The sequence below is a fragment of the Megalops cyprinoides genome, chromosome 19 (assembly GCF_013368585.1).
Source record: "Megalops cyprinoides isolate fMegCyp1 chromosome 19, fMegCyp1.pri, whole genome shotgun sequence".
NCBI classification, from domain to species: domain Eukaryota; kingdom Metazoa; phylum Chordata; class Actinopteri; order Elopiformes; family Megalopidae; genus Megalops; species Megalops cyprinoides.
This window is the reverse complement of record NC_050601.1, coordinates 1,453,113-1,478,939: the sequence shown is the minus strand read 5'-3', so window position 1 is coordinate 1,478,939 and position 25,827 is coordinate 1,453,113. Positions and strand designations below refer to the sequence as shown.

General features: G+C 50.9%; 3 protein-coding genes and 2 long non-coding RNA genes across 5 annotated transcripts in view; 3 read left to right on the top strand and 2 right to left on the bottom strand.

Moving 5' to 3' along the window:
• Positions 1–2,381, bottom strand: part of rsad1 (radical S-adenosyl methionine domain containing 1) — a 7,767-nt gene extending 5,386 nt beyond the window's left edge. Inside the window, exons 1-4 of the mRNA XM_036553147.1 lie at positions 2,098–2,381; positions 1,531–1,664; positions 1,077–1,281; positions 448–813 (exon numbers count right to left, since the gene is read on the bottom strand). Coding sequence (XP_036409040.1) covers positions 448–813; positions 1,077–1,281; positions 1,531–1,664; positions 2,098–2,244 — 852 coding nt within the window. The 5' untranslated portion in view covers positions 2,245–2,381. The remainder of the gene's footprint in view (positions 1–447; positions 814–1,076; positions 1,282–1,530; positions 1,665–2,097) is intronic.
• Positions 2,382–5,349: 2,968 nt separating this feature from the next.
• Positions 5,350–8,027, top strand: cldnk (claudin k). The gene is made up of 2 exons (XM_036553215.1): positions 5,350–5,665; positions 6,915–8,027. Exon 2 carries the CDS (start codon positions 7,149–7,151, stop codon positions 7,803–7,805), a length of 657 nt encoding a protein of 218 aa, XP_036409108.1. The 5' UTR covers positions 5,350–5,665; positions 6,915–7,148; the 3' UTR covers positions 7,806–8,027.
• Positions 8,028–10,727: 2,700 nt separating this feature from the next.
• Positions 10,728–24,845, top strand: hgs (hepatocyte growth factor-regulated tyrosine kinase substrate). The gene is made up of 21 exons (XM_036553426.1): positions 10,728–10,887; positions 14,567–14,651; positions 15,041–15,116; positions 15,387–15,479; positions 16,444–16,567; positions 16,888–16,940; positions 17,191–17,259; positions 17,429–17,553; positions 18,304–18,388; positions 18,874–18,972; positions 19,110–19,205; positions 19,342–19,380; positions 19,475–19,636; positions 20,418–20,631; positions 21,165–21,337; positions 21,524–21,664; positions 22,280–22,463; positions 22,958–23,085; positions 23,235–23,324; positions 23,635–23,721; positions 24,403–24,845. The coding sequence occupies exons 1-21, from the start codon at positions 10,851–10,853 to the stop codon at positions 24,493–24,495; spliced, it is 2,253 nt and encodes a 750-aa protein (XP_036409319.1). The 5' UTR covers positions 10,728–10,850; the 3' UTR covers positions 24,496–24,845.
• LOC118795070 lies at positions 21,694–21,879 on the top strand. Its single transcript, XR_005005778.1, has 3 exons — positions 21,694–21,760; positions 21,793–21,820; positions 21,853–21,879. It is a non-coding gene; the product is annotated as an uncharacterized LOC118795070 (long non-coding RNA).
• LOC118795069 lies at positions 21,725–21,901 on the bottom strand. Its single transcript, XR_005005777.1, has 3 exons — positions 21,859–21,901; positions 21,799–21,826; positions 21,725–21,766 (listed from the first exon to the last, which is right to left on the bottom strand). It is a non-coding gene; the product is annotated as an uncharacterized LOC118795069 (long non-coding RNA).
• Positions 24,846–25,827: the final 982 nt, after the last annotated feature.

Here is a 25,827-nt window from a genome sequence, read left to right as displayed (position 1 = left end):
ACATCCTCCGTTCCTAACACTGAATGCTTCCCTAAGCGCTTCAGGTTCATTCCTTAAGGACACACCTGCACAAAAACTTACCTGTAACTTTCGGATGAGAAGTTCAGGGCCTTAACCAATACATTTGGCTACTGGCCGACCTACACATACACACACACACACACAACCACAAAAACACACAATCACACACACATACATACACATACACACGTGCACACACAAACACACACACACACAATGGCAGTTGCAGGTCTTTGCCTCATCACTGTTTAAGCAGCTCGTCAGCATGGAGAACGTGGTGTCTGTGTTCCTACACAGCTACCATGCCATTGAAGAGGCCTCGATGTTGGTATTATTGTGCTGCACCAATTTTTAAACATGACCCTCTCCTTGGATTCTGCGTCAGCTCATCACATGGACCAGCTGAACAGGCGTGTGGGGACTCACATGTCTCGCGAAGTTTGACACCTCGTACTGAAGAAAGCCTCGCTTTCCCAGAATCCCCCGGGCTGACTCATACATATGAGCTGTGATGTCTTCACTGGGCACGCTCAGTTGGCCTGACTGCACCTGCTTGAACAGGTGGGTGCCTCTCTCCAGGGTGAGCTGATACAGAGACACGTGATCATCGCAGACCAATAGGAGCTCCTCCAGCTCCCGCTCCCAGGATTCCACGCTTTGTCCCGGGCGCCCAAAGATGACATCAACGGACACACGTCCCGGGCACAGATGCTGTGCCTCCTCCAGTGTGCGCAAGGCATGCTGGGAATTGTGGTCCCTCCCTAATATACTCAAGTCCTCATCACGCAGAGACTACAAAAGAAAGAGAGAAAGGCATGACTGAGAAACTCAGTCAGGAGAGGAACTGTTCAACCAGAAGACTGTTCAACCAGAAGGACACTGGGGCAAATCTCAGATTTGCCACTGCTTCTCATGCCTGTATGCATGTAATGAACCAGTAAAACCTTACTTAACATACTGAAATGTGTGTATGAGTGTGTGCATGTGTGTGTCCATGAGTGTGTGTGTGTGCGTATGTGTGTATATGTGTGTGTGTGTGTTTATCTCTCACTGACCTGCACCCCAATGGAGAAGCGGTTAACTCCAGCTTGGTGAAACTCTGCTAGTTTGGCCACTCCCACAGGGGTGGGGTTGACCTCCAGTGTGACCTCTGCGTCGTCCTGGAGACCAGTGTGCCTAGCAACAGTCTCCAGAACAGCAGCAACGGTGGAGGGAGGAGCCAGGCTGGGGGTTCCACCCCCAAAGAACACAGAGGTGATGCTGAAGGGAACATCAGTAGTAGTCAGCAGGTTTGAGAGGAAGGTAACATCAGTAGGAGTCAGGGGGTTTAGGGAAAGGTAACATCAGTAGGAGTCAGGGGGTTTAGGGAAAGGTAACATCAGTAGGAGTCAGGGGGTTTAGGGAAAGGTAACATCAGTAGGAGTTAGCGGTGTTGAGGGAAAGGGAAAGACACTGTGCAGAGGATTATGGGTAGGACAGCAGGGGGAGGAGCCAGGTGGGGCCGCTCACCGTGACACCTGGCTCAGTCGCAGCAGCGTCTCCGTTTCCTGCTGCAGGCACGTGGCCATGGACACATGATTGACAGAGCGGGAGATGTACTTGTTGAAGTTGCAGTAGGAGCAGCGCCTCAGACAGTACGGCCACTGGGGACAGAGAGACAGGGGTGAGAAGGAGAGACGGGGAGAAAGAGTGTGTGTGTGTGTGTGTGTGTGTGTGAGAGAGAGAGAGAGACACTGGAAGCTGGATCTCGAGCTGCTGCATAGGGTATTTTTTCCGGCAGACAGAACGGCTATACATAGTCACATCCTGCAGTATGTCATATCGAACTGCATGCCTTGTGTAGCGTTTCTGCCTTTTAAAGAAAACCTCTTCCAATATGCGGTGCGAAAACCAAGACAGTTGAGCTCCACTCCCCGCGTTTTACATTAAATAGACTGACGCAGTCACGGCTATCTTAGCGCATTTTCTTTCAGACATTCCAATCAAGCCAGGCGATATAGTTAGCGATCCTACGAACAAGTTCAGCGACGTGCAATTGCAAACACAATAAAAAGCGCAGTATTTGGCTGCACTCACATGCACATAAAGCGAAGCCTCCTCCGCCTGCAGTCCGGGCACCTCCTCCCTGTCCCCGGGCACCGGGCCGCCGCTGTCGCGACACGCCAGTCCCGACAGACACCGGAGCGGACCGGCTCGACACTTCCGCAGTGCGGCTGGTAACATCGCAGTGGCTCGCTATTCCCTGCTGCCTCAGTTAGCAGCACATGCTTTTTAATAAAACCCGCTGTTACTGTGCCCTTCACCGCGTGACACGTCCGCTCGAACCCTATACCCCCGTCGCCTCGCGCTCCGCTCCGCGTGGCGTGACCTTACAGGAAGTAAACAAACGGGTTTCCTTCACGTGCAGTCCCAATGCCGGCCACGCGATGGCGATCTCGATCCATCGGCCTCGAGTCTGACACAAGCGCGGCATAAATTCTGCTGCGACAGACACCCGGTCATCATCACCCAGCGACTCAGCCCAGACTAAACATTACATTACATTGCATTACTGGCATTTAGTATATGTTCTTATCCAGAGCAACTTACATTGCTTTTTTTTAACAATTTTTATACAGGTGGATTTTAACAGAGGAAATTGTGGGTTAAGTACTTTATCCAAGGGTACAGCAGTAGTGCCCCAGCAGGGAATCAACTGGCAACCTTTTGGTTACAAGACCTGCTGCCGCAGCATACTTGTAACACCTTGTAGCGAAGGGCGAGAGCAGATGTCTGTATAGAAAGACAGCATCCAGACAGTAGAACAATCTCCACACACTCCACCAGTGCAAGTCTTGATAAAGTACATTCCCTCTTCTGGGGTCTTACTTAAATTAAAGGAGACTATGGTAATCCTCTCCATTTTCTGCACTACGTTAGCAGTATTTGAATCCTTTGGATTTTCACAAGATGGCATGAAATTTAACAGTGATTATATGCTGTTGAAGCAGTCAGTACCGTGTGGTTACAGCTGGAATTCACAGTAATCTCAGTGAAGCACTTGCATGGATAACAGCTATAATGATAAACTGAAAATAAAACATCTACAGAAAGAGAATATTTATTATCTGCATTCCTTTTCCCTGCAGGGTTGGGAGTACCAAGTGAACTCACTGACTCTGCACCCAACATCAGAAACTGGCTAAAGAAACAAAATGAAGTTACTTCAGAGCTGTTTATGTTGTTCTTACAAACAGCAGTTTGGGTTTAATTCTGGTGTAATAATGTGTGGTTGTGTTCCACACAGTCGACAGCTGCATTCTGCGGTCTTCATTCGAGCAGGGCTTCAAACCGTTTCATCCATCAGTCAGTCCTTTAAACAACAGATTAATCACCGAATCAGCCGTGTCATGACTCAATAAACCTGTTCTTAGTTTGTGTCCTTCATAACTGTATAGGTACAAAGTGCTATACTCGCAGAAGGCAAAGAAGATGTTTTGTTATACTTAGATACTCTGTATAATTACAATTGCTCAAATCAATCAAAAATGTTTAGAAAGATCAAGAAAGAAGGAAAGGAAAAACTTCAGTCAGAACATTCATATAGTTATGTATATGTAGAAAGCATGGAGAACAGTTTGTATTGAGGACTTTAGATAGGTCTTCCCTGCAACACATTTGGCAGGCAGTCTATTCCTGCATGACCTGTAAGGCTATTACAGCACTGCACTTTCTGTATGTCAGCACAAACTGAATGGGCTATGCCTGGCCCTGCACCTTCCCCTGTGTCACTGATCCCAGATCAGAGTTCACATAACTCTGCTCCCTAGCAACGCAGGGGAGTCACGAGGAAAGCTCCACCTTTTGTGGCAGTGATCATACTGAACCACAAGGTGGTGCTCCAGATGCATTTAATACAGTTACAGCGTGAGCTCAGGGAAGCTCTTTACTGATCACCTGACCTGACAGCCCTCAGCTAGAATCAGTCCTGGAAGGGAATGGGGAAGGGGAGGGTGGTGTGTGTTTCTGGGCCACAGCTGTCCCTCTACAGTAGGAGCAGAACTTCAAATGATTGACGGGGATATTAAATTTGAACCAACAGATTCATTTCATGAACACACAGGTTATAAAGAGAATGAAACAAATATCTTCTTTCGTTTGTTGATTCCTCTTTGATTTTTAGAACACTATATTGCAGGACAACCTCAAAAATATCATCCAAACATGTATTAATAAGTTACAGGTGGCAATAAGTTACCATATGAAGCGGATGAGAAAACTTCACCATTCGCTCTTGGCCCAGCTGGATTCAGGGGCCCCCAGAATGGCAGCAGGTCTTTCAGTCGCCTCATCCCTGCTGTCTTCCCACTGCCTGGATCACTGGCTGCCATTACTGATCAGAGGCCTCAGCAACAGACGACCAATCGAAGGATCCGGAGAAATGAAGCGATTCACACTGACTTTGCTAGCAGCGCAGGGGTCATCTCGTGTCACCAAGGAGATTCAGGGTACGAACATAAAGGACCAGATCTGCCTCCTTTCCCTCTGTCACAATAAACCAACAGACCGTAAACAAGGCAAAACGAATTTATCCTTCGATCGAAGGAAAATCGAAATTCAACTTTTCCTTTTGCCAAAATATATTTAACAACAAACAAGGAAAAACAGAAAAACTTTTTATGTTTTTTAGACTCAAACTCTATGGAAGTGACAGTGTTGGATCACAAATTTGGTGACAGCGAAACAAAAAGAAAGAAATGAGGCAGATCTCGATGAGGTCATTAATCTCAATGAGGACGTTCTGTTCACAGGTATGGAAAAGGCTTAGCAGAGGAACGTCCTAATGTACGAGGCGGCTACTAAACCAGAGATAATACGTGAGAGAGAGGGGAAGAGTACAGATGCAGGAGACAGGAGGTAATGAGGTAGAGAGGGTGAGAGGGCAAGTGGAGAGGAAAAAGAGGAAAAGAGAGAGAGGGAGGATGAAAGGAGGAGATGAATCATACATGCAGAGGTGTGCAGTGGCTCAGCTTCAGTCAGACCAGCAGAAGAATGGACAAAGACTACAAACAAGGCCAGCATAAAGACTTTATCCCAAAGGCCATCATAAATCCTGCTTTTGCCCCTGCTGGCCAACCCCTGAGCCGAAGAGATACGGGGAAAGTAGCACAGAAAATTAAAAAGACATAGACGCACATCCCAGGGCGAGAAAACGAAGGTTGTGAAAGAGAGCAGGAGAGCGGGTGGGTGGATGGGGAGGAGGGAGGGTGATGGGGAATGAGAGAGATAGGCGGGGGGGGGGGGGGGGGGGGGGGGGAACAGCAGGCCATTGTGCTGGAACACCAGGCACTGGTAGACACACTCGGGTGCATTCACACATTCACGCACTGACACGGACACACGCGCTCCAACACCACGACCTGCTCTGCCATCACACGAGCGCAGCCTTCCTCCCCGCACCTGTGCACTCACACGCTCACCTGCGCTCACACGCTCACCTGCGCTCAGACGCTCACCTGCGCACCCCTCTCCTGCTGTCCCACGCAACGGCCCTCCGCTGGAACCGACCCACAGAGCACCGGGGACTGACCTGGGAACAGTGCTGGACTGACAGGGTGAAAAACTGACCCCCGTGGCTGCTGGACCTCACAGTTCCACTCACAAGGTTAGTGTGATTAATATTTTTATGGATGTCACTAGCTGTGACGGATGTTTTCAAACACGCTGCTAAGCGGAGTTATTCAGTCAGCTCTTCAGTGACTCAGCTGGCTGATCATTTATTGACTCTGTTGTAGACTGTCATAGTGGCTGATGTATGGTACTATACTTCACTTCCATTGCCTAGGGCTTGAATGGTGTTATGCTCACACTCACTGGTCTGGGAGTGTTGTTAGCCTGGTCTGAACACTGTTGCTCATTCAACTCAAGCGGATACACTTTTGTTCTATTGTGCTGGACGTTGCTCTGGGTAAGAGTGTCTACTAAATGCATATAATGTAATGTAATGTAATTTAATGTAGATACTATTATGCAGATGCAACTATTAAAGTGTCTGCCTGGCAATTGAGTGAGAGATCTTTCTGTTAGTTAACCGTTGGGTCTGGCACTATGCTAACCTGATTGGACGATAGCTGCGTGAGGGGCTGGAACGGATGTCTGGCTCACCTGTATTTCCATGCCTGCTAGTCCTGTAAAGGCCAGCGCACAAAAGACCTAACAGCAATGCTTGCCATTTGGTTTTATTTTTATGTGTTTGTACGTGTTTAAAACGACTTTCCCCTGTGTCTGTCTTGGTCTGGAGCATGGGGACAGGCAGATACGGGTGTCTCTGACCCACGCTTGGGGCTCCTATAATGGCTTCCTTGTGTTCGGGGCTCCTCATGTTTTTCTGAGATAATCGCCTCGGCCGGCCAGGCGTAGCCCGACTCCCACGTCTCCGTGAAAAGAAGCCATTCTCCCAGCTGACACTGCAGGCCAGCTGCAGCTGGTGTCTGAGCCCGGGGACTCGTGCCGACGACAGGCTGCAAAATCAGGATGCTTCTGTTTGTGGATACCGTGGTGCATCTGACACTGAAATTACGCCACAGGCATAATCACTGTACACAGTGCATGAGGAATCAGTGATTATCGTCAACAGCTGAACTCAGAGAGCTGTTCATGTTGTCACACAGATCTGGAGTTTTGATTATATGTTTACATTTGTTCATTTGGCAGACGCTCTTATCCAGGGCCACATACAAAAAGAGCGTTGAATCGAGTTTGGCATGAAGCTGTATAGATATTGAGTCAGTCAGTGCCACACTGTTGTCATACGCCACACAAACATATTCTACTGTCATCATTTATGGCTGCCAAGCTTGTACCACCTAAAGCATCTCTTCTAAAATGTATGTCCCTTTGACCCGCTCACTCAGGGTACCTCCGGTTGGCTTCTTCATCACGTGGAGCAGCGAAGAGGAACAGGCAGGCTGGCCCCAACAGTTTCATTGGCTGTAATCTGCGTTTTGCATGGACTATTTCCTGTCGCCTGAGAGGTGGACAGACAGAGCCGAGAAGAACCACCCTTGGGCGCGACGAGGGTACCTGAGAGAGAGGGGCAGAGGTAGCGGGACCAGAATCAGAACCAGATCATCCAGACCCGCTCCGTCATGGCGTCCACCGGCCTGCAGCTCCTGGGCTTGGTCCTGGCCCTGGTGGGCTGGGTGGGCGGGGTCATGGTGTGCGCCGTCCCTCTGTGGCGGGTCACCGCCTTCATCGGGAACAACATCGTGACGGCGCAGATCATCTGGGAGGGGCTGTGGATGAGCTGCATCGTGCAGAGCACAGGCCAGATCCAGTGCAAGGTGTACGACAGCCTGCTGGCGCTGCCCAGCGACATGCAGGCGGCGCGGGGGCTGTCCATGCTGTCCGTGCTGCTCAGCGGCCTGGCCTTCGCCCTGGGCGTGCTGGGCGTCAAATGCACCAAGTGCCTGGGGCGGCAGCACCTGAAGGCGCGCATCAGCCGGGTTTCGGGGATCCTCTTCGTCCTGGCGGGGTTCCTCTACCTGGTGCCCGTCTGCTGGACCGCCCACTCCATCATCCGGGACTTCTACGACCCCCACGTGGCCGCCCCGCACAAGCGCGAGCTGGGCCCTGCCCTCTACCTGGGCTGGGGGGCGTCGGGGCTGCTGCTGGTGGGCGGGGCCCTGCTATACTCCGGTTCGAGCCCGCCGGGAGCACCTTCCTCGCCCACCTTCAGCGGGAGCAGCGAGAGCAGCCCCCGCAGGGTGCCGGGCGGGGCTGCCCAGGTGAAGGGGTACGTGTGAGCACCCCCCCCCCACGCCCCTCCACACCATCACTGCACGCCTCGCCCTGACACGCCCAGGTCCTGGGAACGCCCGACTGGGCGGGGCGTCTCACCCTCAGCCTGCTTAATAATGTCATTTCCTGTTTCATATTTCCAGTCGCTCTCCAGGCCGTCGTCTGTGAGAGAGGGTGTGAAGAAAAATGTGAACTTGTTTTTTTTGGTTTGTTTGTCTGTTTGTTTATTCCACCTCTGATCTCATCTGATAACCTTTCACTGAGTGTGTGTTTTTTTGTTCTCTGTATAAAAACAATAAAGTCTTCAGTCTTTCGACGTCTTTGTTTAAACCTTTCTTTCAGCATCAGGTCAATGCACATCCTTTTACACATCTTAATAAAAATACGCAGAGATGTGTTTGAAATATAACAGCTAGGGAAAACCCTTTAGTAGGTACACATTTAAATTCTTCAGCTTTTGATATCCACAAAATCATATCCTACATCTTAGATCTGTGCTTTCAGATTCTGCTCCAATAGCTGTAATCCCGACTGCACAAAAAGAGTTCAGAGTTCAAAATCCTCAGCCCCCCCCCCCCCCCCCCATCCTTCCCCTCTCGTAACTGACTCTAGCTGTCAATCACTGCTTTCTGTAGCAGACTGTCTGTAGAAAGACTGTAGCTCCTTCCACTGACCCCCTGGGAGACCATATTTCTTCCAAATGGCCCTTTGACAGACCATAGCCCATCTCACAGAGGCTCTGAAAGACCAGGGCCCCTCCCACAACATGCATGCACTGAGTGTCCTTGGATGGCAGGAAGATCAGACAGCCACCCACACTGCCTGTGGGGTTTTTAAAAATGCTTGATGTTGGGCAGTGTATGCCTTCTCAGTCCCCTCTCCTCTCTGCTGATTCCTGGTCTGCTTTAGAGGTCAGTTCCACAGTTCATGCATTAAAGCAATGAATGGGTGCACAGACACAAATGAGACCTATCCATACAGCTGATTCATTTAGACAAATAGACAAGTTGGACACATAGTGTGTTTCTTTCACACTCTGTCTTTTCATCTGTGTGTGTGTGTGTGTGATAGTGCACACGTGTGTATGTGTGTTTGTGTGTGTACAGATGTGTGCACATATGTATGTGCAGCACGTGTGTGTGTATGTGTATGTGTGTGTGTGTGTGCGTGTGTGTGTGTGTGTGTGTGTGTATGTATGTGTGTGTTTGTGTGTGTGTGTGTGTGTGTATGTGTGTGTGTGTGTGTGTGTGTGTGTGTGTGTGTGTGTGTGTGTATTTGTCTTTGTATGTGGGTTCCATCTGTGTCTCTCTGTATGTTGTGTTTGTGTGTATGCCCTGTATGTGTTGTCCTGGTGACTGTGTAGGCGCTGAATTGCATTGTGGGAGGTGAGCCACGGGAGAGTTAATCAGCTGATGTTTATTAATGGGGCATAACTGAGATCCCTCAGATTCTCCACTGCCTCCCCACACACCCACACATCTGTCCACCCCTTTCTGTGTGCAAGCTCATCTCTTCTTCCACAGGCTCCACCAGAGGGGCCAAGGAGATCTGAACAGCAGTCCCACATGTGAGGACACACACATTAAACGCTGTCGCTGTTGCCTTGCTTGATAATTATGTTTTAGAATGCTTTTCGTTATCAGATTGTTTTATATGTCTGTTTTTTTGTATGAGTGAGGTCTTAACACATTGATGTCGCCTTGTTTCCATCACCTATGTGAATGCTGGCAGTGAATGTTATGTGAGTGGGGACGGCTTTGCCCGTGTCTCCAGCTGCTGAGGACACACTGCCCCCCCAACGTGTCCCTGCCAGTCAGTGCAGAGCGGAGAGGGGGGTTTTGTCTCAGGCGGCAGCGGGACAATGGCACAGTATGGAACACCAGCAGCGCAGAAACAAAGGCCAGCTGTGTTCTGGGTGCCAGGTATTGAGTCATGTATGACCTAATGACTCGAGCGTAGAGAGAAGGGGGGTGGGTATGGGGGAGATTATAAAACAGAACCGTTACTCTTCGTGCCCCCTCCCTCCCACCAGATATGCGCTTGCTGGGGGGCAAGTGGAACCAACAGTCCAGCGAGGCAGGAGAAAGGCGAGGGTTAGAGTCTATATGTGGCAACACTGAAAATGGAACCATCTGGTATACAATCATAAAAGCATGACACCCACTGTTCATTGAGTTTTTAGTGATCTCAACATCCACAGGGACTGTTTTTTGGGCACCTGATCATTTTGAATTGAACGTACAGACACCCGCTTTCATGTTATTCGTGGTACAGCATGTTATTGTATTTCTTGTCTTTAACTTTCCATCATGCCGAAATTAAGTCAGATGCGGAGCAATTAAAGAGTGCTTTTGCTCAGTATCTTGATTGTAACTTCAACAGCAACAGTACTGCAGTACCACTAGCAATACTACGTTACAGAAGAGTAGAGGAAAAGAGGTTGTGGCAGTAATACTTAACATTACATTATTGCCATTTTTATTTTTATTTTTATTTTATTCTTTTTTGTGAGTTTGAAAAAAACAGTGGCCAAAGCAGCGAGGGAAAGCCGGCTAGCTAACGCTGTGAGATACAACTAGGAAAAAACTTATTCGTAGATTGCTATGAGTGCTGGAAAATGGTTTTAAAATGATGTGCATTAACCAAAGAAATTAGTTCATTTGAAAAGAAGAAACAGAAAAGCAAAAAGGATCTGTCCTTCCCTCCACTCAGGTCTGAGTGGAAGCCTCTTTGGCCTCCAGATGGCAGAATCGTCCATTCCTTTGCAGAAAACTCACTCTTCATGTCGTTGCGCAATCTAGCCGTGCAGTCAGAGCCGCGTCCCTTTTCCACGATCAGCTACACCAACCCAATTCCAGCTCCAGCCATGTTGCAGCGGAAGTTTAAACTGATCCACGGTCAGTGTCGGCACGCTGAACTCTACGGCATAAGAAAGCAGGAAGTACTATCCGCGACCCCGGCCGGGAGACAGAGGAAAGAAATCGGTACTACTGAACTTACTTGCCCCGAACCCTGCATCTCCCCGGCGCGTCTGAAACACTAGGTCAGCTATGGGCAAGGGAGGAGGCACATTTGAGAGGTTATTAGGTAAGGTCTGATGATCTGTACATCCGAAAAACAACGTGCGGATAATCGCAGGGAACCCTTTGCTTTGCTTTGCGTGTTGTTTTGCGGTGAGTTTTGGACTGTGGCTTTTCTCCAGTGTCAGAGCAGGATTGACCGGGGGCCGCGGCACCAGGCTGGCCGATAGCTGCTGACGTTGGCCGGCTGGACCTGAGTTCAGACCGGCTGTTCTGGACCCGCTTTTACGCACACAGTCGTGTCTTAGCCTTCACCAAATGCAGTGTGTTTATTTTAGGGTGGTTATCCAGCTAGCGAGTTAGCAAGCTAACGCATTCACCTAATTTATTTTAGGGTGGCTAAATAGCTAGCTGGTTAGCAAGCTAAGCTGATCGGCTTGCTGGCTTATGGCTAACTAGCTGGTGAACGTTAGCTAGTTTCTGACACTGCTGGACCAGTTAGCTAGTCAGCAATGTTGGCAATAATTTATGCGTGATTTTTTCCCACGTCTTTGATCTAGGGAGCGTTGTCTTGCTAACGTTACAGCAGGAGATGGCTAGATTTACTTTTAGCTAAATTTTTACCTACGTTTAAGCGTGCTAGCGTTACGACCAAAGATACCTATATGTACCCAGCAAGCTAACAACAAACGACATGTTTTTGATTTCTATTTGATGGGTTTAACTAGTTACCATCTTAGTTACCTGCTACGTATATTAATACCTGAAACCAGTTGGGTAAGGTCACCACTTGGCTTGCTGTCCTAATTAGGTTAGCCATCTTGAAATTTAACCCGAAATAGTTGCCGTTAACGATATTACATTACTGTGATTTAGCAGACGCTCGTATCCAGGGCGACTTGCATTGGTTACAGTTTTTACATAGGTCTATTATCCATTTATATAACTGGATATTTTCTGAGGCAGTTAGGGTTGGGGTTTTCTGAGGGTTAAGTACCTTGCCTAAGAGTACAGCAGCACTGACCTAGAGGGGAATCGAACCAGCAACGTTTCGGTTACGAGCCCTGTGCTCATTACCACTATGTCACACTACCACCCTAACTGTATCTAGCTAAATGGAGAATTAACCAAGAATTAAGACAGTAGGTGTAACCAGTTACACGCTAACGGTAAAGTTAAGTAGATACTACGTAAGATAGCAGCCTAGGACAGATCAAATTTGTTCGCACTTAAGATTCGTATTAGTAGCGAGTAGTGTAATTAAGTGTTGTCATAACATTTCAGATGTCTTCAGGCTTGGAAGACTTTGTTATCTATCTTTAAAGTGGTGTTTACACTGTTGATCCATCATTTAAGTTCACTAACGTTGGTTCAGTGGAGCTAGCTTGTTTCGACTGATAACCGTATCTGGCTAAATGAAAGAATGGTGAGAGTTTTGCATTTTGAGCTCTAGTTAGGTCACCATGAGACGCACTAACTTGATATCATCACTTTGGAGTGTCACAGGAGTGTGATAATTAACAGGTGACTTTCCCCCTTTTTACTGAGTGCCTGTATTTTCATTTATTGAATTTCTTAATACCTGGTTTGCCTTTTTCTGTGGCATGGACTGGATATTGATGTATTTCATGGTTACTGAAGAATTTTCACGGAATTCTCACACGTTCAACAGCCGCGTCCCAGCCTGAGATGTGACCCTGTGGCCCGTCGGTTAACAAGCCTGGCTGCCTCAGCGCTGCTCTCCGCTGCTTTCGATAGGTGGCCTTTCTGCATGAAAGACGCGTCTGTGTGAACGCACAGCTTCCTGTTTGTCGTACTGTCCATGCAAATTGAGTGCGTTTTCTGCGGCAGGCTGCAGCACTTGCTTTGCATGGTGTTATTGGTCGGTATCACAGATATGGAGAAGGTCAGACAGTGGGACGCTGTAGTGGTAAAGCTCAGACACGATCCCCGTCTGTACCGGTCCCTCAGTGGTGGAATGAAGTCCCCACGGGGGTTAGGACAGCGGAATCGCTGGCCATCTTCCGACACAGACTGAAGACCCACCTCTTCAGACTGCATTTCGGTTCCACTTCTATCCCCACCCCCTAACACCTGCTGATTCTTGCACTTGACTTTAGCTTTATTTGTAGTATTATAATGTAGTATGAATTTATGTTCTAGGGACTGTTGTATGGTAACGTACTTGGCTTTTGTCAGAGTGCACAAGTTAAATTGCAGTAGGGCTTGAATAGTGTTCTGCTCACACTCACTGGTCTGGGAGAGTTGTTAGCCTGGTCTGACACTGTTGTTCAGTTAAATCGAATGTATAAACTCATGCATTACGGAAGTCGCTCTGGATAAGAGCGCCTGCTAAATGCATGTAATGTAATGTAATGTAATGTAACGTAAAGCGCAGGGCTCATAACCCAAACGCATCCAGACCCGTTAACTGCTGGGGCACTTCTGTGGCTCCCTGGTGCAAGATACTTAACCTGAATGGCCTTGGTAAATACCCAGCTGTGTCAATAGATCATGCGTAGGTTATGTAAGCTGCTCTGAATAAGGGTGTCTGCTGTGTGCACGTGCAATAGCTCATCATTCTTAAAGCCATGCTGGCAGAGATGAAAGGGTCTGGTGTTCATGAATTGAGCTGGAGTTTGACATCCACGATAAACAGGATCTATGCTACTATAGAATTAATATACTTCTTTCCAGAAGCTACCATAGAATCAAAACACCGTTTCCTGGTGATAGAGAAGAACACATTTTCCTCGGTGCTACTGTAAAATCAAGACCTTTTCCTTAGTGCAACCATAGAATCAAAAGACCTTTTCTCTGGTGCTACTACAGAGTCAACAGACCTTTCCCTTGGTGTGGCTATAGAATAATAAAGCTGAGGGAGGGGAGTAGAGTGGGTCACACCCAGGCTTTATTCTGTGCAAACTGAACTGTGAGCTGTATTGCTGCCATTGACCTATGCCAGGGCTGTTACAGAGCTGTAGTGAATAGAAGCACCTGAATCAGTGAAGGCTGGCCCACCTGGCCCACCTGGCACACCTGGCACACCTGGTCCAGGTGACGCTGGTTTCAGGTTGTTTTCCCGTGAGCAGTGTTTGTGGTGTTGTCATTATTGGTGCTGCTGCTGCTCTGAGCACACCGAGTTGCAGGTTCTGTCAGTGGGTGTGTGTCTGCTGGTGTTGGTGCTGGATAACAAGCTGGTATACATGGGAGCCAGCAAGCCACCCGGGGCAGATGGAGTGGAGTGATTTTTCTGTGAAACATCAGCCGTGTGCTGCAGATGGAGTCCAGGCAGTTGTGTTTGTCTTGGCAGTCTGCAGCAGTGTGTGTGTGACATCACGTGCTGTAGCTCTGGTCATGGTTAATACAATGGAAAAAGGCAGTTTGCCCTGCCAGCTTTACCAGCTTTTGCTCCGGTTTGTGCCGGCCTGCTTCCTGTTCCGTGTGAGCGTAGGTGTGAGCGTGTGTGTGTGTGCGTGCTTGTGTGTGAGCGTGTGTGGACTCAGTCTGTGTGTGAGCGTGTGTGAGCGTGTGTGAGCGTGTGTGAGCGTGTGTGAGCGTGTGTGGGCGTAGGTGTGAGCGCGTGCATGCTTGTGTGCGAGTGTGTGTGTGTGTGTGTGCTTGTGTGCGAGTGTGTGTGTGTGTGTGTGCTTGTGTGTGAGCGTGTGTGGACTCAGTGTGTGTGAGCGTGTGTGAGTGTGTGTGTTTGTAGCTCAGTGGTAATCTCTCGTTCCTCTCTGTCACAGATAAGGCCACCAGTCAGCTGCTTTTAGAGACGGACTGGGAGTCCATCTTGCAGATCTGTGACCTCATTCGCCAGGGAGACACCCAGTGAGTGCTGTGCAGCCCCCCCCTCCCCCCCCCCCCCCTCCAGAACTGACCCTTAACCCCCACAGCTGGCCTGAACGGCTCACTTACTCCAGCAGCATTTGGGGCTGTTTTTCCTTTCATCTGTAAACAGAGGGTCATGAAGTACTGACGTCACATTGCAAACTATTCTGTGTTGACTGCAGTTGCCTCTGAAGGAACAATCACAGATAAATACCATGGCAAGGTGTGCTGTGACCCTTTCTGCCTCTAAAGTGTCCTGACTTGTGGGTAAAGAGTGAGGGGAAGGCAGTGGAGGTTGTGAATCCGTGTGCACGCTCGAGCTTTGCTCCTGTGTCTTTGTTCGGCCATATCGGCAGCGTCTCTGAGCGTGTTCCGTTCTCACCTCGCAGGGCCAAGTACGCCGTCGGTGCCATCAAGAAGAAGCTGAACGACAAGAACCCGCACGTGGCCCTGTACGCGCTGGAGGTGAGTTGGCCACGCCCACACCTGTCATCGCCACGGAAACGTCACCCTAAACTTATCTGTTCATCTTCATTAACTGGCTTTCCCCTTCAGTCCAAATGCACACTGAGATTTTGCCTTTGGTTCCCACTGACACAGAAAGATCATCTTTTAGCACATGTTAATAACATCACCGGACCTGGTCATTAGTCCTGAAGGACAAGCAGTCAGATTAGGTGAAAAATTATGACATGTTTGAGGTGGCGCCATGGTAACGGTCACACCTGTGTTCAGGTGTTGGAGTCTGTGGTGAAGAACTGTGGCCAGACAGTCCATGATGAGGTGGCCAGCAAGCAGACCATGGAGGAGCTGAAGGACCTGCTGAAGGTGAAATTGCTAAATTCACCCCATTAGACTTCCTGTCCCTGGGAACAGGGAGTGGATGAACAGGCTGAAGATTCTGAGGCTGACTTGAAATTTTGTTTCTTTTCTTGTGTTGTCCTGAAGAAAAGAAACTAATCACCTGTTTTGAAAGTTTTGGTGGGTTGATGACTTATTCGGTGGACGGTCAAAATGTTTTCCGCCGGGTTCCTCATAGCAAAGCTTGCTACTTGTCTCTGACTGCATGGTTTGATCACTGAGCTGTGGTAGAGGAGAGGTGTTGCCTGACTAGGCCTCAGTGCTTGTTTCTGCCATTTGCTTATGTTACGCCTGTGATTGGCTGTTCTGCAGACTCCAGGATTCCACTGTCTGCTGATTGCACAAGCCCCCCATGTCAGGTGACTTGGGTTGCTGGCATCTTTGACTTCTTTGTGATGTCATGGGCGTCATATGATCCTGAACCTCACTTTATACAAAGAGAGAGATTTTAAAAATAAACTGCTTTTGTCATCTTTTCCTCGGTCATATTTTCCACGGTATTTTCAGGGAACTTTGAAATAATTTGATGTGACAATGAGGTTTACTCAGGGGAGAAATTTGAGGAAGCTGTTTTTTAAGAATATGTTGGAGAAGATGCATGAATTAACACACGTATGGTGTTTATATAATTTTACATTACATTCATTTAGCACAGAAGTGAATGTAATGTAATTTAATGTAATTTTCCGCACTGCATCTCTGGTAGTACTTTAAATGATACCATCTAAAACATTTTTCAGAACAGGAAAACAAAAGTCCAAGAGAAATTTTCTTTGGTGGGTAGAATATGGACTTTTACACTGGGTTAATGTTATGCTTTGTTGGTATGCTTACTCAGTGAGTGGTGTGTGAGTACTGTAGGTGCATTCAGTGTGAGTGTGTGAGTGGTGTGGCTGTACTCACTGAGTAAGTGGTGCTGTCTCTACCCCAGAAGCAAATTGAGCCAAACGTCAGAAACAAGATCCTGTATCTGATCCAGGCCTGGGCCCACGCCTTCCGCAACGAGCCCAAGTACAAGGTGGTGCAGGACACCTACCAGATCATGAAGGTGGAGGGTGAGTGGACACGCCCCTTCTTCCAGTGTTTCCCTCTCGCCCTCTCACCCCCTGTCTCTCTCTGTCTCTCTCTGAGAGCGCGCGCCTGTCCGTGGAGAGTGTGTCCGTGCAGAGCGCGCGCCTGTCCGTGGAGAGCGCCCGCCTGTCCGTGCAGAGCGCCCGCCGGTCCGTGGAGAGCGCGCGCCGGGCCGTGGAGAGCGCGCGCCGGGCCGTGGAGAGCGCGCGCCGGGCCGTGGAGAGTGTGTGTTTGTCTGCTCTGGCTGCAGTGATTGACGTCGTTGCGTCTGCAGGGCTTCAGCCAGTCACCTCTCTTCCCACAGGTCACGTGTTCCCGGAGTTCAGGGAGAGTGACGCCATGTTTGCAGCGGAGCGGGTGAGGTGATCGCCGCCGTTACCCTCTGCCAAGCGGCCCTTCTGCTCTCTGTCCTGTGATCGGGAGAATACTGGAAGATTTATCACTTTATTCTTTTTCTCTCCCTCTCCCTCTCCCTCTCTCTCTCTTGTTCTCTCCCTCTCCCTCTCTCTCTCTCTCTCCCTCCCTCCCTCTCTATCTCCCTCTCTCTTTCTCTCTCCCTCTCCCTCTCTCTCCCCCCCTCTCTCTTTCTCTCTCTCTCCTTGTCCAGGCCCCTGATTGGGTCGATGCAGAGGAGTGTCATCGTTGCAGGGTTCAGTTTGGGGTTATGACCCGCAAGGTAGGCGTACAACAACTGTACTCTGTGTGTCTGTGCACATGTGTGTGTGCGTGTCTGTGCACATGTGTGTGTGCGTGTCTGTGCACATGTGTGTGTGCGTGTCCGTGTGCGTGCGTGCGTGCGTGCGCGCGTGTGTGTGTGTCTGATCTCTGATCTCTCCCTGTTGCAGCACCACTGCAGGGCGTGTGGTCAGATCTTCTGTGGAAAGTGCTCCTCTAAGTACTCCACCATCCCCAAGTTCGGCATCGAGAAGGAAGTGCGAGTATGTGAGCCCTGCTTCGAGCTGCTCAACAAGTGAGTGTGCAGGCCTGACACCGCGCCCAGATCAGTCATAACCTCCAACTGCAGTTCATGTACAGGCTTGACACTGCACCCAGATCAGTCATAACCTCCACTGCAGTTCATGTGCAGGCTTTACACTGCACCCAGATCAGTCATAATCTCCACTGCAGATCATCAATGCAGCCAGCTGAACTCTGATTAGTTGCTTTTTTAATCCCCACAGTAGTCACACTCAGTTAAAAACACGTTTCTCCAGTCTTACCCTGTTCTTGGCAAAGCAGGCTGTCCTCACTCACTGGTCTAAGTGTCACAACAGCCTTGGGTTTTCGCGTTGTCAGTGCTATTGTCTCCAAAGGCATTTTCCATAAGTGTGCTGCTTATTGGTGATTTCTCAGATGGGCAGACTGCCATGAATCTCACAGGAAACTGGCTCACACATCAGGGGTACCTTTTCTATAACATCCAAAGAAAAAGGCATTTGAGCTGTGGTTTTGAAGAACCACAAGTACATTATTGTTTTCCAAGACCAACCTAAGATTTTTCTTTTGATTTGAAACAGAAATGTATGTGTACAGAGCATAAGTATTTGCAGCACCCTGTGTTCCTTGTTGAAAGCAGAGCATGCCTTGTGCTTGAAGCTGGTCTGGGGTTTCTGTGTGTTCAGTGACCCCCCCCCCACCATTTAGAGATTTACCCAGATTTTGGTTACCTCCCCTGGTCCCCTCTCCTCACCACCCGCCCCTCCCTGTCTCCGCCCCCCAGGAAGGCGGAGGGTAAAGCAAGCTCAGCGGGGCCGGGTGAGCTCCCCCCCGAGTACCTGACCAGCCCACTGTCCCAGCAGTCTCAGGTAGGTGCATCATGGGTAGTGTAGTTTTTCTTGTAATCCAGGAAGTGATTGCCATGCAGAGTGTGAGTGATGTCTCTGCGTCGTGTTTGGTCTCTGTGTGCACACCCTGCACACCTTAACCCTTTCACGCGTACCGTTGCACCATTGTGAGCTGTGAGCTGTTTAGTGCGTACAGTAAAACCTGTGCGATTAGAGCATTAGATTGGAAAAATTCTAGCTAATTTTAATTTTGAGGAAACCGCTATTTAACGACAAAAAAATATAGCAAATGCAGCAGTGAAGACTGTGAGTAGCTTAATAACGCTAATGAAAACATAATGAATCATGTATCGCAACACGCGCGCTACATAGCATAGAATAAGTCACGTGTGAAAGGGTTAAACACGGAGACCGCGCCCCCCCCCCCCGTGACGCTCGGCCGCTCCGAGAGGAGGTGTAGCGCGGTCGTGCTGTTACGCTGACCCAGCGGTGCCGCACCCCCACAGATGCCCCCCAGGCGGGACGAGGCAGCTCTGCAGGAGGAGGAGGAGCTGCAGCTGGCCATCGCCCTATCGCAGAGCGAGGCGGAGGAGAAGGAGAGGATGGTGAGGCGCGCACGGGTTTGCACGCGTGCAGCCCTGCACACTCAGAGTTCAGAGTGATGCTGAGAGTCCACAGATACAGTGTTATGGATAAGTTATGGATCTGAAGTTATGGATAAGTTATGGATCTGTGCCCACAGAGACAGAAGACCTCGTACTCAGTGTACCCCAAAGCTGAGCCCCCCCCGGTCACCTCCTCTGCACCCCCAGTCAGCACCCTGTACTCCTCTCCTGTGGTAAGAAGCAGCGGGCTGAGGGCATCAGCTCTGCCTCTGTTACATCAGGGCAGCTGTGTAGAGACGTTCGCTCCGTGTGTCATTAAAGTGAAAAGGAGATTAAAGCGCTCTCACGTTTCCCTCATCTTCCCCTCAGAACTCTTCTGCACCCTCTGCTGAAGAAGTGGACCCAGAGGTAACACCAGTTTCTACAGCCTTTGCCCCTTTCTCCTACCCCCCCCGAGGTGTCGTATAACCCTAACGTGTGTCAGCATGTTCCTCCTCCCCAGCTGGCTCGATACCTGAACCGGACCTACTGGGAGAAGAAACAGGAAGAGGTGCGCAAGAGCCCCACCCCTTCCGCCCCTGCCCCTGTGCCATTGGCTGAGCCCCTGCCAATCAGTCAGCCTGTGGAACCCCACCTTCCTATTCAGCCAATTAGCATTGTAGAGGTAAGTTGGGGCTGGACACTTCGGGAGGGATAGATTACAGTACTGTGCACTCTCAGGGCCGGTTCAGGGCAGTGTGCACTCTGAGGGCCGGCTCAGGGCAGTGTGCACTCTGAGGGCCGGTTCAGGGCAGTGTGCACTCTCAGGGCCGGTTCAGGGCAGTGTGCACTCTCAGGGCCGGCTCAGGGCAGTGTGCACTCTGAGGGCCGGTTCAGGGCAGTGTGCACTCTGAGGGCCGGTTCAGGGCAGTGTGCACTCTGAGGGCCGGTTCAGGGCAGTGTGCACTCTGAGGGCCGGTTCAGGGCAGTGTGCACTCTCAGGGCAGTGTGCACTCTGAGGGCCGGTTCAGGGCAGTGTGCACTCTGAGGGCCGGCTCAGGGCAGTGTGCACTCTGAGGGCCGGTTCAGGGCAGTGTGCACTCTGAGGGCCGGCTCAGGGCAGTGTGCACTCTCAGGGCAGTGTGCACTCTGAGGGCCGGTTCAGGGCAGTGTGCACTCTGAGGGCCGGCTCAGGGCAGTGTGCACTCTCAGGGTAGTGTGCACTCTCAGGGCAGTGTGCACTCTGAGGGCCGGCTCAGGGCAGTGTGCACTCTCAGGGCAGTGTGCACTCTGAGGGCCGGTTCAGGGCAGTGTGCACTCTGAGGGCCGGTTCAGGGCAGTGTGCACTCTGAGGGCCGGTTCAGGGCAGTGTGCACTCTGAGGGCCGGTTCAGGGCAGTGTGCACTCTGAGGGCCGGTTCAGGGCAGTGTGCACTCCGAATGACGCCTCCTTTCCCACGCCCGCAGCAGCAGTACCAGAACGGCGAGTCGGAGGAGAACCACGAGCAGTTCCTGAAGGCGCTGCAGAACGCCGTCACCACCTTCCTGAACCGCATGAAGAGCAACCACATGCGCGGCCGCAGCATCACCAACGACAGCGCCGTGCTCTCACTCTTCCAGTCCATCAACAACATGCACCCACAGCTGCTGGAGCTGCTCAACCAGCTGGACGAGAAGCGCTGTGCGTTACCCGCCCAAAACCCGCCTAACACCCTCCCTGCTCTCCCCAAAACCCGCCTAACACCCTCCCTGCTCTCCCCAAAACCCGCCTAACACCCTCCCTGCTCTCCCCAAAACCCGCCTAACACCCTCCCCTGGTCTCCCCCCAAAATCCACCCAAACACCATCTGCTGGTCCCCCCCAAAACCTGCCCCCACACCATCTGCTGGTCTCCCCCAAAATCCACCCCCTACACCCTCCCTGGTCCTGAGTCCTAGCTTCACTTTCTTCCTGTCCTACCCCAATCCCACCCCCACCTTTCCTTTCCCTAAAACGCAACACCAAACCAGTTCTTCTCCCCAGAATCCCCATCCTGGGTCAGTACCCTCTTCATCTGTTTGCTGATGCGAAATGGTGGCCCTCTGTCTACACTCACGCACACTCGCACAAACTTGCACATGCACGTGGACACTAAAGACCTAGCCCGCACCTCCTATACTCTGCCCTGCCCTGTGCCCGCGGGTGAGTGAGCCGTCCCGCCTCTCTCTCTGGCAGTGTACTACGAGGGGCTGCAGGACAAGCTGGCGCAGGTTCGAGACGCGCGGGCGGCGCTGAACGCCCTGCGGGACGAGCACCGCGAGAAGCTACGGCGGGCGGCTGAGGAGGCGGAGCGGCAGCGGCAGATCCAGCTCGCCCACAAGCTGGAGATCATGAGGCAGAAGAAGCAGGTGAGCATGCCTGCGGGTCCTGATTGGTTTGTGGTGTATGTCTGCAGTTTTCTGATTGGTTAAGCGTGTTTGTCTTATGCAGTGTTTGGGGTGTGAGACACTTTGATTGGTTGATGGTGTGTGACCGATGCTGTGATTGGTCGGTGGAGTTTGATAGAGATGCTGTGATTGGTCACTGTGCTGCAGGAGTACCTGGAGATGCAGAGGCAGCTGGCCATCCAGCGGCTGCAGGAGCAGGAGAAGGAGAGGCAGCTGAGGCTGGAGCAGCAGAAACACACCATCCAGATGAGAGCCCAGATGCCGGCTTTCCCCCTGCCCTACACACAGGTACACCTGCCTTCCCCCTGCCCTACACACAGGTACACCTGCCTTCCCCCTGCCCTACACACAGGTACACCTGCCTTCCCCCTGCCCTACGCCCAGGTACACCTGCCTTCCCCCTGCCCTACGCCCAGGTACACCTGCATAGCGCTCTATACACAGGTACACCTGCCTTCCCCCTGCCCTACGCCCAGGTACACCTGCCTTCCCCCTGCCCTACGCCCAGGTACACCTGCCTTCCCCCTGCCCTACGCCCAGGTATACCTGCATAGCACTCTATACACAGGTACACCTGCCTTCCCCCTGCCCTACGCCCAGGTACACCTGCATAGCGCTCTATACACAGGTACACCTGCCTTCCCCCTGCCCTACGCCCAGGTACACCTGCATAGCGCTCTATACACAGGTACACCTGCCTTCCCCCTGCCCTACACACAGGTACACCTGCCTTCCCCCTGCCCTACGCCCAGGTACACCTGCATAGCGCTCTATACACAGGTAAACCTGCCTTCCCCCTGCCCTACGCCCAGGTACACCTGCATAGCGCTCTATACACAGGTACACCTGCCTATTCCCCTATGCACAGGTACACCAGCCTGCTAATAACATTGTTGTTGTTAGATGCAGGGTCTGCCCCCCGGTGTGGCTGGGGGGGTGGTGTACCAGCCTGGAGCCCCCCCCAGCTTCCCAGGCACCTTCAGCCCCTCTGGGTCTGTGGAGGGGTCGCCCATGCACACTGTGTACCTGAACCAGCCTGGGCAGGCTGGCGCTGGTCCGTACCAGGCCATGCCCGCTTCTTCCACAGGTGAGTGGGGGATGGTGTTTCATGTAGACCCCATGATACTGAAGCAGTAAGCTAAACTAATACTGAAAATTTCTGGCACACAAAAGTAGCATTCATCATGTTTAAAGCACAGAAAAAATGCTTATGTGTATGGTGTATGAATGAATTGTATTTGTTTGAATACTGGTCTTTCTCTGACATCAGTCTTTCTTGTGTCTTACTGACATCATTTTCTCTTTCATGACATTACTCACTGTCTGTGACATTTATGACATCATCGTCTTCTTTGTGTCTGTGTGATATTGTTCTCTTCTTTGGGACATAACTCCCTCCCTTGTGTTTGTGTGACATCATTCTCTCCTTTATGACATCACTCTTTCCCATGTGTCCATGTGAAATCACTCCCTTCCATGTGGCCGTGACATCATTATCTCTTTTGTGACATCACTCTCTGTCTCTCAAACGTATCTGATACGGTTTTCCTCACCAACCCCACTCACGTGTCTGTGTTCCAGACCCAAACATGGTGAACGCCTACATGTACCACAGTGCTGGCTCCACAGGGCCGCCTGCCCCACAGGCTGTTCCTACCACTAGCCCCGCCTACTCCAGCTACCAGCCCACACCTACACAGGGCTACCAGGTGAGGTGGGGCCAGAGGAGGGAGGAGTCTGTTAGAGTCAGTCCCGCTCTGATGGACTGTGTGTCTATGTGTGTGTCTGTGTGAGTGTGTGAGTGTGTGTGTGTGTATGTAACAGCCCATCTCCCTCTTCCTCTTTCGTCTTTCTGCAGACCGTGGTGTCCCAGGCCCAGTCTCTGCCCCCACAGGGCGCCCCCACCAATGGCATGGGCTACATGAGCTACCAGCCCTACAACATGCAGGTCAGCGCTGTGCTGTTACACACACACACACACACGCACTCATCCCACACACACACACACACACACACACACACACACACACACACACACACACACTCATCCCACACACACACACACACACACTTATCCCACACACACTCCCCACACTCCCTGCTCACTGTGTACAGGATTGGGATTCTGACTCAGCAGAGAGCATATCCCATGGAGAGTAGCACTGTGTACGGAGCGGACCCCCTGGGGAATAGCATTCACTTTAGAGTGGACCTGGTGGGGAATGGTACTCTGTATTCACCTCTTTCCTCTCCCACAGAACATGATATCAGCGCTGCCCAGACAGGATCCCAGCATGGTCGCCCAGACACCCTACCTGCCAGGCCAGCAGCCTGTGTACCAGCAGGTACGTCTCTGTCCTCCTGCTCTCCTCCTGCTCTCCTCCTGCTCTCCTCCTACTCTCCTCCTCGCTCTCCTTTGCTTCTCTCCATATTTTTCATTTTCTCCTTCTTGCCTCTCTTCTCACTTGCTTTTATTTCTCTTCATCTTTCTACCTTTTTTTCTCCATCTCTTCTGATATTCTTCTCTTTGCTCATTATTCCTTCTCTCTCCTTTTCTCCATCCTTCCCTTCCTCCTCCTCCCCCCGTCTCTCTCCCCATGGCTCCTCCTCTTGCAGGGACACTAGCGTAAGGAGCTGACTGTGTGACTGTGACTGTGATCTGAAGAGATGGAGCAGCTGTCTGTGCTGTTGTCCTGTTTGTTTATGCTTTCCTGAGGTTGGCGAGGCCAGAGACACGAGCAGAGCCGGGCCCAAAAGTGGTCCCTTGCACATAGATACCTCGGGAATCCCGATTATCTGAAAATATCAAAAGGAAAGGGTCTTCTATAACGCAGAACTCGCTACACAACCCTGCTTTTGCTTGATTTAAATATTCAAATCTTTTTTTCAATTCCCTGAAGCAAGTAGCTGCAGCTTCCAAGCCTATCGGTGTATGTGCGCAAGTCTCCCTGACTTTGGAAACAGATAGAGTTCTAGTGCCGAGCGATTCTCCGGACGCTTAGCCAAGTTGTTTTTCTCATGTGCAGATGGCGCCCCCTGGTGGCCCCCAGCAGCAGGCACAGCAGCAGCAGCCCCAGGCAGCAGGCGGTGGGGAGGCACAGCTCATCTCTTTTGACTGACGCCCTGACGCCCCCACCTGCTCCCTCAAGCCCCCCCCGGGCCCCGGCCAGTACACTACAGCTCATCACTACACCTCCCTACCCAAATATGAGCGCAGAAGGCCACCCCCGGCGTCCAGACTCCCCCTCCTCCTGGTCTCATCTCCTCCCCTCTCCACAGCTGGGGCTTGGGGGAGGGGTTAGACGGGACGTGGTGGGGGGGTGGAGCTCTTTAACCCTTTGACCTGTTGTATGTATGTTTGTATGTACCGAGTGTTTTAATTTGCGAGACAGAATCTCTTTGGTTCACATAGCGCTGTTATGAAATTAAACAAAGCGAAGGCGTAAACACAGACACAGGGAACCCTCCTGTGGAGCAGAGTTTTCAGAAAGCGAAGGCGTAAACACAGACACAGGGAACCCTCCTGTGGAGCAGAGTTTTCAGAAAGCGAAGGCGTAAACACAGACACAGGGAACCCTCCTGTGGAGCAGAGTTTTCTACAGCGAGTCGCACGTTTCCAGGTTTTCATTTCAGCTCAACCTGAGCAGGTTTGCTGTAATTAGCTGGATTTTTCTTTTTAAGAGTAAAGGAGAGCTACAAAGGCAGACGTCCCAGGACAGAGGTGTGTGTGACAGTGTCTGAAATAATCGGCTGCAGCCACCTTCCTGAGGCTACCGTGATTTCTCCAGAGAATTGCCCAAAAGCTAAGTACTGGTGCGACAAATTATAGATGGGGTTTTTATTTGCAAGGTTAACAACTCTCTGATGGTGGTGCTGCAGTCTCTGTTGTAGAGGTTGGGTAGTGCAGAGTGCAATATTTAACAGTGGTTTTGCAACAGGGAATCTGAGTCCTCACATTTCCTCGTAGTTTTCCACCACACATGGCTGTATATATGAGGAGGATTATTCTGGTGAGGGAGGGGGCAGCCGCTGTTGGCTGGAGAGAACAGCACTGCGGTGAAGACAGCAGTGCCTTTTGAGCTAACAGGGAAGGAGGCTGTCAGTCTCTCTTTGGTGCAGGTGTGAATTTACCCACAGTACCTTGCTAAAGTGTTTTTCAGTGAAGCTGCAGAGTGGAGGTGGACTGCTGGAGATGTTTCTGGGGTGTTTTCCAGCCGAGCCTGTGATGGTATCATTCCACAGAGCTTACTGACAGTGAGGGAACCATGTACCTGGGACGCCGGGATTTCACCAGCTGCACACGGCCTCCTGCGTTCCTGTAACGCACCTGCCTGGAGCGATTTAAGAGCTCGGGAAGAGTAAAAACCAGAAGGATCCCCAGCAGTCCAGGACCAGAGTTGGGGGAAAGTTCTGTGTCACACTACAGCGTCAGTGTCATCTCTGAGAGGCAG

Excerpts from the sequence above, each read along its gene's own strand:
- cldnk (XM_036553215.1), top strand. The coding sequence starts at position 7,149 with ATGGCGTCCACCGGCCTGCAGCTCCTGGGCTTGGTCCTGGCCCTGGTG.
- hgs (XM_036553426.1), top strand. The coding sequence starts at position 10,851 with ATGGGCAAGGGAGGAGGCACATTTGAGAGGTTATTAG. Across the intron at positions 22,464-22,957 it reads CATGCCCGCTTCTTCCACAG|ACCCAAACATGGTGAACGCC; the intron begins GTGAGTGGGGGA and ends TCTGTGTTCCAG. Across the intron at positions 23,325-23,634 it reads ACCAGCCCTACAACATGCAG|AACATGATATCAGCGCTGCC; the intron begins GTCAGCGCTGTG and ends CCTCTCCCACAG.